The sequence below is a fragment of the Zalophus californianus genome, chromosome 1 (genome assembly GCF_009762305.2).
Source record: "Zalophus californianus isolate mZalCal1 chromosome 1, mZalCal1.pri.v2, whole genome shotgun sequence".
Classification (NCBI taxonomy): domain Eukaryota; kingdom Metazoa; phylum Chordata; class Mammalia; order Carnivora; family Otariidae; genus Zalophus; species Zalophus californianus.
The window spans coordinates 149,893,100-149,906,642 of record NC_045595.1 but is presented as its reverse complement, the minus strand read 5'-3'; the positions used below and the strand labels follow the sequence as shown (position 1 = coordinate 149,906,642).

Here is a 13,543-nt window from a genome sequence, read left to right as displayed (position 1 = left end):
CAAGGTTGCATACTTCCCCCCGTGAAGTAAACCTTTTTGCATGTTAATATTCATAGATCTATGACATCATTTTATAATAGTGAAAAATTGGAAACAACCTAAATGTCCATGGATGGGACAATCAGCTCAATTGTGAATATCCTTTATAACAATTTTTTAAATTCAATTATAAATGATAATTGATTTATCATTTTCAATGTTTAATATTTAAAATTTGTAAGAGTACCTTTCATAAATTCACATTTATATGTTGGGAGTCTCCATTTCTTTGGTGATAGACATTATCCATTTATATACATATGGCAACTAAAAAAAGTCTTGTCATCATTTCCCGAATCCTTACTTCAGGGAATTAAAGGTGTTTCCCATGGGGAAGCCCTGGCTCTATAACTTTTTCTCAAAATGATCTAACAATGCTCTTATCAGTAAATGTGCTGGGCAATATGCAAATATACATCTTATAATTTTGGTATATTGTACAGAATTTTTTTAAATACACAGTTAAAGTGAGTTGTTGTAGCCAACAGGCATAAGATGTAATTGCCACCAAGTAAATAAAGAACCCAAAGTAAAGGTTTTCATTCTTTGTGGTTTGGATGAAAGATGAGGTTAAGCTAAATTTGAATTACAAAAGTGAAGACCATAATAAGTCTCAGTCAAAACAATGTCACTTGTATCTACAGCAGTGGTTCTCTGCAGTGACTGCATGTTGGAATCATACAGGGAGCTTTAAAAATACCGATGCTTGGGTTTCACACCCCAGAGATCTGGGTTTAATTGATATGAGATGCAGCCTGGGTGGCAGGAGTTTTAGAAAGCTTCTGAGGTAATCCTAATCTGCAGCAGAGTTGGGAGTCACTCTTCTCTTGCGTGGGGGCAGAGGCCCAGCGGTATTTCTTATGCCACTCATGCCACCAAGTGGATGGAATAAGCAGACCAGCTAGAACAGTTGTGGTTAGAAGTTCTCTGAATCATTCATGAAATTCTCCCCTCTTACAATAAAAAAAGTTTTGTGTGCTTTTAAGGGTTTTTTGTTTTGTTCTGTTTTGTTTTGTTTTTTGGTGGGGAGAACAGGTAATGAAGTAGTACTTATCCCCACTTTATTTTAAGAGAAACATATCCATAGTAGATATATTTGTTTGTAATTTTAATCCTTTTAAAGTGCTTTTCAGCCCACTTTTCAAAAGAAGAAGTAAGCAATAATTGATGAATTTACAAAACATCTGAGTAGGTTTTTCATTTGCAAACATCTGATTCAGAAGCCTGCTGTTTGGGTCTGCAAGTAGAGCTCTGTAAAAACAATAACATCTCAACAAATTACTTAATCTAACTACCTACACCTCATGAACTCTCATAACAGCAAGAAGGGGCTTATTCTGATAAAAGAAAAAATTGTCAATTTCATATTACAACTTCCAAAATCAAAAGCTCTTATCAGAAAAATCATGCCCCCTTAGCAAAGTTGGCCCTGGTGGGTTTTTTTTGTTTTTTGTTTTGTTTTGTTTTGTTTTGTTTTTTAGAGGTGGTGGAGAGGGGAGAGTAGAGGGAGAGGTGAGAGAGAATCTTAAGCAGGCTCCATGGCCAGCATGGAGCCCGTTGCAGGGCAAGATCTCACAACCTTGAGATCATGACCTGAGCCAAAATCAAGAGTCAGACGCTCAACTAACTGAGCCCACCCAGGTGCCCCGGCCCTGATCTTTCATACACCAATGTCTTTCGTATTTTTGATGTAGAAACTATTCATTGATAAGAAGGACTATATTGGAAAAATCAGGGAGGGCACATGATGTGATGAGCGCTGGGTGTTATATGCAACTAATGAATCATTGAACACTACGTCAAAAACTAATGGTGCTATATGTTGGCTAATTGAATTTAAATTTTAAAAAAAGATCTAAAAAAGGGAAAATTCATTTTAAAACATTGAACATAGAAAACTAATTATTTCAACTGGTGAGATATTAAAAGGACATTCCCCCCAATTTTTTCAACTTGGTTTCCTTTAAAATCTCTCTAGAAAACTGGAGAACAAGAGATATTAAACACTCTTTCATTACCAAGAGAGGGAACACCTGGAGGCTGGGAGAGAGGAAACTAGGCAGAATAGGAAAGAGGACACTTGGGGCTCCTCTGAAGAGCCTTGGGTTTCTCAAGAACCTCATTCCTTCCAGAAGTGAGTCATGGACAAAGTGTTCATCATAGTGAAGGGGAAGCTAAAACGTTTAGGTCAGAACCTGGACCTAACAGGAAAAAGATGTGTACATGGATATATTATAACCAATGAGGCAGCACAGAGGAAGTTAGGAGCGACTATGCAACAGTGTATAAAGACTCTCTTTGAAAATATAAGTAGATTCCACTATTGTTGGGTTGACTTTATGGCCAGACCCATTTCTGAAGGTAGCATTGTGAAGAATCATCCACTGGGAATTATGGTGCTCCCTGAAAGACAGATGCTTGAGTGCTCATGCTCACCCTGGAGGTAACAGATTCTGGCTATCTTTCCCCTTTCATCCTGACTGCCATGAACAGCATGTTTGATAAATTAAATTCATGAATGCTCAAAAAACCACCTCCACATAGCCTCCCTCACTGGTACCTCACTCACTCATTCATCCTGTGTTCTTTCCAGGTCAGCTATGCCTCCTCCAGCAGACTCCTCAGCAACAAGAATCAGTTCAAGTCCTTCCTCCGTACCATCCCCAATGATGAACACCAGGCCACTGCCATGGCAGACATTATTGAGTATTTCCGCTGGAATTGGGTGGGCACAATTGCAGCTGATGATGACTATGGACGGCCAGGGATTGAGAAGTTTCGCGAGGAAGCGGAGGAGAGGGACATCTGCATCGACTTCAGTGAACTCATCTCCCAGTATTCTGATGAGGAAGAGATCCAGCAAGTGGTGGAGGTGATCCAGAATTCCACAGCCAAAGTCATTGTTGTTTTCTCCAGTGGCCCAGACCTTGAACCCCTCATTAAGGAGATCGTCCGGCGCAATATCACAGGGAGGATCTGGCTGGCCAGTGAGGCTTGGGCCAGTTCTTCCTTGATTGCCATGCCCGAGTACTTCCATGTGGTTGGGGGCACCATTGGATTCGCTCTGAAGGCTGGGCAGATCCCAGGTTTCCGGGAATTCCTGCAGAAAGTCCATCCCAGGAAGTCTATCCACAATGGTTTTGCCAAGGAGTTTTGGGAAGAAACATTTAACTGCCACCTCCAAGAAGGTGCTAAAGGGCCTTTGTCCATGGACACTTTCCTGAGAGGTCATGAAGAAGGTGGTGGCAGGATAAGCAACAGCTCCACTGCCTTCCGACCTCTTTGTACAGGGGATGAGAACATCAGCAGCGTGGAGACCCCTTACATGGATTATACACATTTACGAATATCCTACAATGTCTACTTAGCGGTCTATTCCATTGCTCATGCCCTGCAAGATATATACACATGCTTACCTGGAAGAGGGCTCTTCACTAACGGTTCCTGTGCAGATATCAAGAAGGTTGAGGCTTGGCAGGTACATCCTTCACTTAGATAGCAGTTCACTGTGTATTTTGGCAGAGTTGGGCGGATCCAGGCAAGACAGATAAAGTGGTTACCTCAAAAAGGCAGTATCTAAATGACATTGCTATACGTAGCTTTGAATTCAAATTGCCTTTTCAAACATCTGAGCAACTGACTTTTGCAAAATTAATAGTCATTTAACTTGATTATCTGTTTAAAGCCTTGGATCTTTAGCCCAGTGGTTCAGAATACCTAGAATATGGCCCCTAAAAGCTTTTAAATATCCTGGAACAGATTTAATACTGTGTGGAGTATTTTTACAATGCTTAAATTACAGATATTGTTCCCTTATAACAAGTATTTGTTGAGTACCTATTATATTCCATGCACTAAGGGGCATAAAACTAGTGTTATTGTGTTTAGCCACTATTACCATAATATTATTTACAATATAATGTGCTGGACAACCCAGTAAGCCAACTAAGCTTAAGACACTAGCAAATCAACGGCATAGGAAAAAAAAAAAAAAAAACTCTTCCTAAAAAGATTGGATATTGGATATTTCAAAAAGAAATACTGAAGTAGTTATCATAGAAAATGGTTAGGTGAAGGTGGAACTCCTACCCTCATTTTATGGCTTAGTTTTATTTTGTATTTTTGACTTGAATTACACATAAAAGAGACATCATAATCTTTTTCATTTCACAGAACTTCTGAGGATAAAAGTCTGCCTGACTTAAATCCTACATAGCTGTCCATGTCTTGCATACCATGATTTTTCAACCAAACCTTGTTTTATACTTTTTGTATTTTTCTCAGTTCTAAACTGACCTATCAGAGAGTGCATGGTTGTTAGGGAGAGGGGAAGGGGACATTCCTGAACATGAGTTGAATGACCCAGCCTCCAGCTTCAGCTCCAGCTTCCCCATATACTAACTGCATCACCCCTGGCAAGCCACTGCTTTAAGCCAGTCTCTTCATCTGTAAAATGGCCCTAATATCTAGCCTACGAAATGTGATGACATATGTGAGAGCAGTTTATAAATTTTCAAGCTTTAAATAGATGGTGATTATTATAGTAGTATTTCAATATGCCTCTAATTAAGCTATCAGTTAGGTTAAAAAATGGTAACTACAACAACCGTGTATGTAGAAACCAACTACCACAGACCCTTGGGAAAAGATACCAAGAAACAAAGAATGTACAACCTATGTCAGTCATTTTAGAGACTCTCATGGGATCAGGAGTGACTGTCTAGGGTGGTACAATGAGCCAGAACCACAAGTACTTCTTAACCCTTCTTGTGTAGGGAAAATCTCATTCAGATGTCATTGTTGGCTAAAGTTTCTCATCTCTATGAGGTACTTAAAGTTTCTTTCCTTGCACTGCACCACCCGCCTCCTGCACCCTAGCAAAAAAAAAAAAAAAAAAGGAGCGGGGAGTTCCAATCACAGTCAAAAACAAAAGACTTCAGGAGCCATAATGATAAGGAGTGGTTTTAAGAGGGAGGAATGAAAGGACAATATTTTAGTAAATACTGTTGTCTTTCCTCCCTTCCCTTCCATGTCCCCTGAAAGGAAGACTCCAGCTCTTGAAAAGCCTACAGGATGAGGGTGAGGTTGAAGGGGAAAGAGACTTCCAGTACATAATTTGACAGTTCTGTTCTTCAGTGGCTCCTCTCCACACAAGGAAGTAAGATCCAGATGGTCAAGACGAAAGCTTCAGCATATGTGAAAAAAGCTGTAAGAAGGAGGCTATAGTCAAGACTGGGACTTTTAGTTCCATACAGTAGAAAACCCAAACCAAATTGGCATAAACAGAAGAAACTCATATTATTAGCAGTTCATAATATTGAAAATTGGAGAAGTATTCCAGATACAAGTAGATGCTTTCATCTCCATCTCAGTTCTTTATTCCTCATGGTTAGCAGTTTTCAGCCTCTATAGTAGCTTCAGGCTCATAAAATCTTTACTGTTAGGCTCTTACTTCCCATGATCTCCTGTAAAAGTCCCAGAAACCACACTGATTGACCAGTCCAGAATCACATATCCATCCCTGAAGCTAGGAGTGGAATCCTTTCAAACTATATAGACTGAGAGTAAGAAGGGGAGTGGATCCCCAAAGGGAAATCAGGATGCTGTTACCAAAAGGAGGAAAAAGGAGAGACAAAGCAGGCAAAATTAAGATCCAACACATAGACACCTCAGCTGACAGGTTAAGTACAGGTTAAGATGTGCCATCCTGGCTCACACACAGTCTGGCACAAGTCCTCCAGGAGAGGAGACAGATAGGAAAATAGGGTCGCAGCTCTAGGGAGGAATAACATGTGGTCATTGGCCAAAACGTCCTGTGTACTTGCTGTAAGTCTCCTTTAAGCCTTGTCTCTAACTATCAGGAGATGGACCGACAATTATTCACTCTCATTATGAAGACCTACGTGGAAACCTATCACCTGTACATTATATATAATCTAATCCAAAGATCTCAGCCTGGAATTCCACCCCCATCTCTCTCAATTCTCCTTTAAGCCAACCTGCCTAGCACCTCCCCACAAAAGCATTTATGAGGTTTTGGCATAGTATTTTTGCTTAGATCATATCCCACACCTGAAAGGCCATCAATTTTTGTTTCCTGTATCCACTGTCTACCACAAAGTTTTAACTCTTTCTCAAAACTGACTTTCTCCTAGAAGTCTTTGCAAGTCATACTCCCACACACACTTTTTATGGCCACTCTTTCTTCCTCATTTTTGCCATTTACACACTCAACTTAAGCTTCCATAACTCTTCAGTTGACTGAAATAGGTTCTTATTAATTAAACTTCTGGTTAAATTAGGTCAATCACAAGTTTTTTCTTTTGTTGACCTTTGCTCCCCCTAAAATTTGTCCATCAATTCATATGTCTTAAAGTATCATTAACAAATAATTTATGAGCACACAACACACAATTCCCTCCTGACCTCCTCAAAGAACCCAAGTCCTTCTCACTGCTCCTCAGCTCTCTCTTCACTCTGACTCCTCCACTGTACTGTTCAGCACTATTCCAGAACATTTGACACCTGAGTATGTGTAGAATAAATGAAAGAAAGAATCGAAATCTAGTTGATTTGGCCTGACAACTAGAGTCCTTGCAGGAAAGTGTTCAACCCAACAACTCATCCTTGAATCAATCACTCTGGTCCAAGTACTCTAGACTCTGATTATATAAGCCTGTGTCACATGCCCAACAATCAAATTTGTATGGAACTTCATGTAAAGAAGTGTGGAACCACCTTCTTCCTTCTCTCAGGATGATTGTACATAAGGCATACTTCCCACTTTCCCCTACCTTATACCAACCACTCACTAGTCAAAAAATAGGTAACCATAATGACAGAACCATGGTGATAACAGAAGTCAGATGGAATTGATCTTTCCAGGAATTGCGAGTACTATTGGGATTTGGAGAGGGGAGTGAATTGGGGTGAAAATCAGAAGAGATGGAGGGTAGATAAAGAAATATGGTTGAGGTTAGAGAAGGAAATTGGTCCTGGATTGTCCCAACACTCTTAGTACAGGAAATGGGCAAGAAATAATAGTCTCCTTATCTGTGTAAACCATCCCTCATTCACCCCTGTGTGGATGGGGTGCTTTGTACATCCCATCCCATTTTCCCTCTGTGCTATGATGCCATGTGTAAGAGTTGGAAATCCTAGACAACAGTAGGGGGTTTCTAGTCTCTTCTAATCTTTGGTTTATTTCAATTAAACATTAGAGTATGTGCCAAGAGGTGGTTCCCATTTACGCTTATAATGAGCAACGGTTTGACTTTAAAATCCTTTAGAGGAAATACCCTAAAAGGCCACAAGATGGAAATAGTACCACATAAAAGATAGTATATGACCATCTCAGTGTGTGCACGTTGTAAGTACCTGTCCCTCTTTTACTACATCTTTCGCAGTATTTAGTTTTCTTCATGAGCTAGTTTCTGTCTGTAGATTATCTTCTATGTTTAAGTCTTTCCATTAGCCATTTTCCTTTCTCTTCCCCTTCATTTATTCTTATTTTTCTCACATTTCTCCCCAAGTAAGATAATTTAGAGGCATATTATACTGGATTGTAATTTCAAGGAAAATTTTATATTTTCTTTTTTAATGGAACTATTAGTGCCTTCTTTTAAAATTCCAGAAGAGTGTTCTCTCTGGGGAAAATATTTCAGCTATTTTGAAATGTATGTTGCTCTTTTCTGGGTCAATGATTATCAATTTAAAGATTCCCTATCATTGCTTTTAAGGGTGAAACAGTTTCCATCTCAACCTTCCCTGTTATGCAAGGTATTAATGTAGAAAAATTAAGTGTTCAAAGGCAAAACTTGAAAGTCAACATGCCAAAAGAAACATTAAAGATATCTAAAAAGATGGCTTAAAGATATGACTTAGAAAACAAATAATTGATTATTAATGGACAAGGTACAAATTTTGACTAGAAAAATTCAATACTCGTGATTTTATTTATATACCTGCTGTGAGGGTGAAACAGTACAATACTACGCAGGTTGGGATTTGAAGTAAGGATGAAAACAAATGATATCATCTGAGATGGGCCTTGAAGGATGGACAGACAAGATTTTTGGAAAAGGTCTGTTCCTTGGAGAAAATGTCAAATGCAAAGGCAAATACACAACAATGTAGGTAAATCCCCAAAACATCATGCTGAGCGAAAAAATCCAGACTTAAAAAAAAAAAAAGTCATACTCTTTTATTACTACACTTATATGATATCCTTTCTCTAATGATAGAAAGAAAACAGATCCACTTAGTCTAATGGTGGAAAGAAAACAGATCCACGGTGGCCTAGGGCTCCAACTCAGGGTGGGGACTAACTTGGAAGGGACATCTGGGAACCTTTTGGGATGATAGTAGTGGTGGTTACACAGGCATATTTTCCAAAACTCAGAACTATCCTCTTAAAATAGGCATATTTTACCCTATGTAAACTATACTTCAATATAGTTGATTAAAAATATAAAACAATGAAAAGTCACTGGAGTCGAAAGTTCAGGCCATGCATGGAGACAGATGTTGTTCAGTATGGACCACTTTTCCGATTAAGGCCTCTTGTGTTGCCACAAGCATTATACCATGTCTCCATGATCCCATTTTAAAAATAAGCCCATCATCTCAACCTAAATTTTACACTAACCTGTTGTAACTAGCAACAGACAATGTAATAGGTAGACATCTAGTCTGACTCCTAAACCTGAGTAGATGGTATATAGTGTAATGGTTGACAGCTTGGACCCTAGAGCCAAACTAACTAGATCTAAATCTCAATTGCTACTTAACAGCTGTATGACCTTGGGCAGTCACTTAATGAGCCTGTGCCTCACCTGAAAAGTGGAGATAATGAAATGTATAAGTTCATTATAAGGATGACATTAGTTAATATGTATAAAGTGCTTACGATACTGTCTATACATAATAAGTGCTCAATAAATATTAGTCTTGAGTATTATTCTTTTGTAGGTGAGGAAAGTAAGACCCAAAGAAGCCAAAATGATTTGCCCAAAGTCGTATATCTAGCCAGTATGAAAACCCACGTATGTGTAGCCAGTATGAAAACCCACATCTGCCCCAGGCAGTCTGTTCCCCTGATAACACCAAGATTATTGTTAAGAGAACCATGTACCCAATTGTCCCTCTGGGCACATGCTTTCTAGCTCCTAAGCGGCTGCTGGGTCAGCCAATGGTTTCACAGTGAAGACAGTGGTCCCTACCTTCAACCTGGGTGATCACCAGAGGAAACCAACCATCCTGAAACTGATTGATTCATATATAGACACATAGACAAAGTACAGTGTGCAAATCAGTAAAAGTGGACACAACTGACCAAATTAGAGTCTACCAAACATCCCTCTGTCCATCTTGAATATAATTGTATCTCTTGTCACTAAAAGTGCCTGTTTGGCCCATATTAGGCGCTTAATAAATGCTTGTTGAATGAAAAAAGAAAGAGAGAGAATGGGACAATCATAAATACTGAGAGAAGGCAGGGTTTAAGTGGGTAACAACAAAACAGTACAGAGACATAGGCACAGATAAAAGAGAAGGTGAGTGCTCTGAAAGATGTCAGCAGAAAACGCTCATGTGAAAAAAACCCACAATAATTCTGACTTCAGGGGTCCTCAGTTGGTTAAGCATCTGCCTTCAGCTCAGGTCATGATCCCAGGTCCTGGGATTGAGCACCACATCGGGCTCTCTGCTCAGTGGGGAGCCTGCTTCTCCCTCTCCCTCTGCCTACCATTCTGCCTACTTGTGCTCTCTCTCTCTCTCTCTGTGTCAGATAAGTAATAAAATCTTTTTAAAAAATTCTGACTTCATAAATTTGGGCTGAAACAGTGAGATAAATGATGGGGAAAATACCACTTCAATAAGTATTTTAAGAGTATAAAAAAGAGCATAAATAGGATTATTGAGACATGAAGGAAACCATAAATTTTATTATTTTTAATTGACACAGGCTTCCTAAGAATCTGATCAGGAACAATTTTTAGCCTACTTTGTACCAATGAATATTCCTAAAAGGAGAAAAGAAACTTTTTAAAAAAAATCTCTTTTGGCATTTTTGGTTCTCTCTCTATTAAGGGACTGTCAGCCCTACATTCAGGTGTTGGCTGCTTCCTTTGCCTTCCGGCATACTCTGTCATCAGTCTTACATGGAACAGTTGTTTGGGGGACTGACCCTTGTCTTCAGGACACTGCCAGCTGTTACACCACCATTACTACATTATGGTGATTCCAACTTTCTTTTTCCTCAAGAAAGTGGTGGAAGTTTTATAATCCATTTTCCCATGTTTTGAATGTTTACTAAGAATTAAATATATGCCTGTAATCAAAAACATGACATGCAAAATATAATATCTAGCTGCAGGTTTCTAAAAAGACCACAAAAGACATATTCCCCCACGGCGGGGGGAAAAAGGATCTTTTCCCTCTAGGAAGAGGTTATTTTTTTTTTTTTTAAGATTTTATTTATTTATTTGAGAGAGAGAATGAGACAGAGAGCATGAGAGGGGGGCAGGTCAGAAGGAGAAGCAGACTCCCCGCCAAGCAGGGAGCCCGACGTAGGACTCGATCCTGGGACTCCAGGACCATGACCTGAGCCGAAGGCAGTCGCCCAACCAGCTGAGCCACCCAGGTGCCCAAGGTTGACATTTTATTCTTTGAAAACTATAATTCTTATAATATGACTTCCCTACCACTCTTAAGTAAAATCTTCTAGCACATTTTAAAACAAATTCTAGTATTTCCCTATTCACTTGTGTGCAATTTTTTGTTTGCTTCTTTAAATCTAGAATGTTTTTCTTTTTAATTCAAAATGTAAGAACTTAAGTTACAGTTATATCTCAAAGGGAAAAATTATGTTGGCCCTTTATCCTGTAGTATAATTTTAAGTATTTTGCTTTTAAAAACAGATTTAAGTTACAACTGATTATATAAAAGCCTTAATTTTTATGGTCTTCAATGAAGTTTTTCAAAAAGTGAATCTTAAGTCTTTTCACCTTATTTGAAAGTTCTTTTGTTTATTTGTTTTTGTTTGTGTATAGAACTTAGAACTTTATCTTTTCACTCTGAATCAGCTGAATTCAGCCCAACTGTACTGGCTAGAACCTCCGTTCTGTAGCAACAGTGTATAGCCACAGTGAGAATGGACATTTTTATCTTGATCCTGATCTTGGGAGAAAAACATTCAGTCTCTCACCACTAAGCATAATGTTAACTGTAGGGTTTTCATAGATGTCCTTTATAGGATTCAGAAAGTTCCTTTTTACTCCTAGATTATGGAGTTTTTATCAGGAATGGAGATTGAATGCTATCAACTACTTTTTCTGTATTTATTGAGATGATCATATGGTTTCCCTTTTGTAGTATGTTAATGTAGTTGAATGTTAAACCAATGTTGCAGGGCACCTGGGTGGCTCAGTTGGTTGAGCGACTGCCTTCGGCTCAGGTCATGATCCTGGAGTCCTCGGATCAAGTCCCGCATCGGGCTCCCGGCTCAGCGGGGAGCCTCCTTCTCCCTCTGACCCTCTCCCTTCTCATGCTATTTCTCTCTCTCTCTCTCTCAAATAAATAAATAAATAAAATCTTTAAAAAATAAAAAAATTAAAAAAAATAAACCAACCTTGCATTCCTATGATAAACTCTACTTGGTCACAGTGTATTTTCCTTTTTGTAGATAGTTAACATTCGTTTAGGAAATTTTGCTTCTATGTTCTGGTTTTGGTATCTGATTAATACTGGCTTCAAAGAATGAGTTAGCAAGTACTGCCTCCTTTTCAATGTTCTGAAAGAGTTTGTGTGGAATTGGTATTACTTCATCCTTAGATAGGTGGCAGAATTTGTCAGTGAAGCCAGCTTGGCCCAGTTTCCTTTGTGGGAAAATTCTGAGCTGCAAATTATTTCTTTAATACTTACAGGGCTGGGGCACCTGGGTGGTTCAGTCAGTTAAGCATCTGACTCTTGCTTTTGGCTCAGGTCATGATCTCCGGGTCATGAGATTAAGCCCTGTGTCAGGCTCTCACTGGGTGTGGAGCCTGCTTAAGTTCTCTCCCTCTCCCTCTCTCTCTGTCCCTCCCCCACAGCTCTCCACATGCACACACACACTTGCTCTCTCTCTTAAAAAAAAATACAGGGCTATTCTAGTTACCTTTGAAGACAGCTTTGATAGTTTGTGTCTTTCAAAGACTGTGTCTAAGTTGTCAACTTTATTGGCATAAATTTGTTTAGAATATTGTTTATTAAATTGTTTATAACATTCTCAGACTATCCTTATAATGTCTGAAAGATCTTTAGTGATGTCACTTCTCATTCCTTTTTTGGAATTATGCATCTTTTCCTTTTTTTCTGATCAATCTGGGTAGAGATCCACTGATTTTATTGATCTTCCCAAAGAACCAGCCTTTGTTTTAGTGACTTTCTATTTTTGTTTTCTATTTCACTGATTTTTGCTCTGATCTTTATTATTTCCTTTCTCCTGCTTTATTTGAATTTACTTTGCTCTTCTTTTTCTAGTTTCTTAACTTAGAAAGTGGGTCATTGACTTGAGAACTTTAGTAATTTTAGTGTTACAAATTTCCCTCTAAATGTTGCATTAGCTGTATCCCCCAAATTTTTATATGCTATGTTTTCATTTTCACTTAATTCAAAATACATTCTAACTTTCCTTTTCATTCCTTCTTTAACCTATAGGTTATTTAGAAGTGTGTTGCTGGTTTCCACGTATCTGGAGATTTTCCAAATATCTTTCTGTTACTCATTTCTAATTTAAATCCTCTGGAGTCAAAAAACATACTTTGTATGAGTATTTTTAAATTTATGGAAACTTGTTTTATGATATAGAATATGGTTTATCTTGGTAAATATTCTATGTGCCCTTGAACAGAATGTGTATTCTATTGAGTTGAGTGTTCTATAAATATCAATTAAGTCAAGTCTGTTGATCAAGTATCGTTCAAGTCTTTTATATCTTTATTGATTTTCTACCTACTTGCTCTTTTAACTAATACAGAAACCATGTTGACCTTATTTTTCTTATTTATCCTCAGACTGGTGAAAACCTCATCATGGTTTGACATTACCTCACAAATGCAACAGTATTAGTTTAATGCCCACACTATTGACCAAACATTCAACAGACATAGGTTGAGTATCCATTAAAATTCAGGCCCTCTACAAATCACTGGGGATACAGAAAGGAATAAATCTTCTTTAGAGGAAATTTGTCTAATCTTGGGTATAAAGTTTCTAGCCACAAAGATTCTGGGTGCTTCCTCTTCTGGGTAAGATGTTTGTACTTCTCTTACTTTCTGCCTATCCTTATCTCCCTGTCTCATTTGAGGCTAGAATTGCTATGTCTCATTAGTAAATTCTCAACACCAAGTATGCTCACGGTTACCTTGTTGTCAAGGTCTCTCCAGCTGCTAAATATCAGCTCCACGAATGAAGTCATATTTGGATATTTGAAATCCCTTTCCATACCTCCTTTTTAAAACAGCTT

General features: G+C 38.5%; 1 protein-coding gene across 3 annotated transcripts in view; it reads left to right on the top strand.

Annotated features, from left to right (window-relative positions):
• Positions 1 to 13,543, top strand: part of CASR (calcium sensing receptor) — a 79,979-nt gene that overhangs the window by 52,742 nt on the left and 13,694 nt on the right. For all 3 annotated transcript variants that reach the window (XM_027581840.1, XM_027581842.1, XM_027581843.1), the window contains one exon: positions 2,633 to 3,517. In XM_027581840.1, the coding sequence (XP_027437641.1) occupies positions 2,633 to 3,517 (885 nt within the window). The remainder of the gene's footprint in view (positions 1 to 2,632; positions 3,518 to 13,543) is intronic.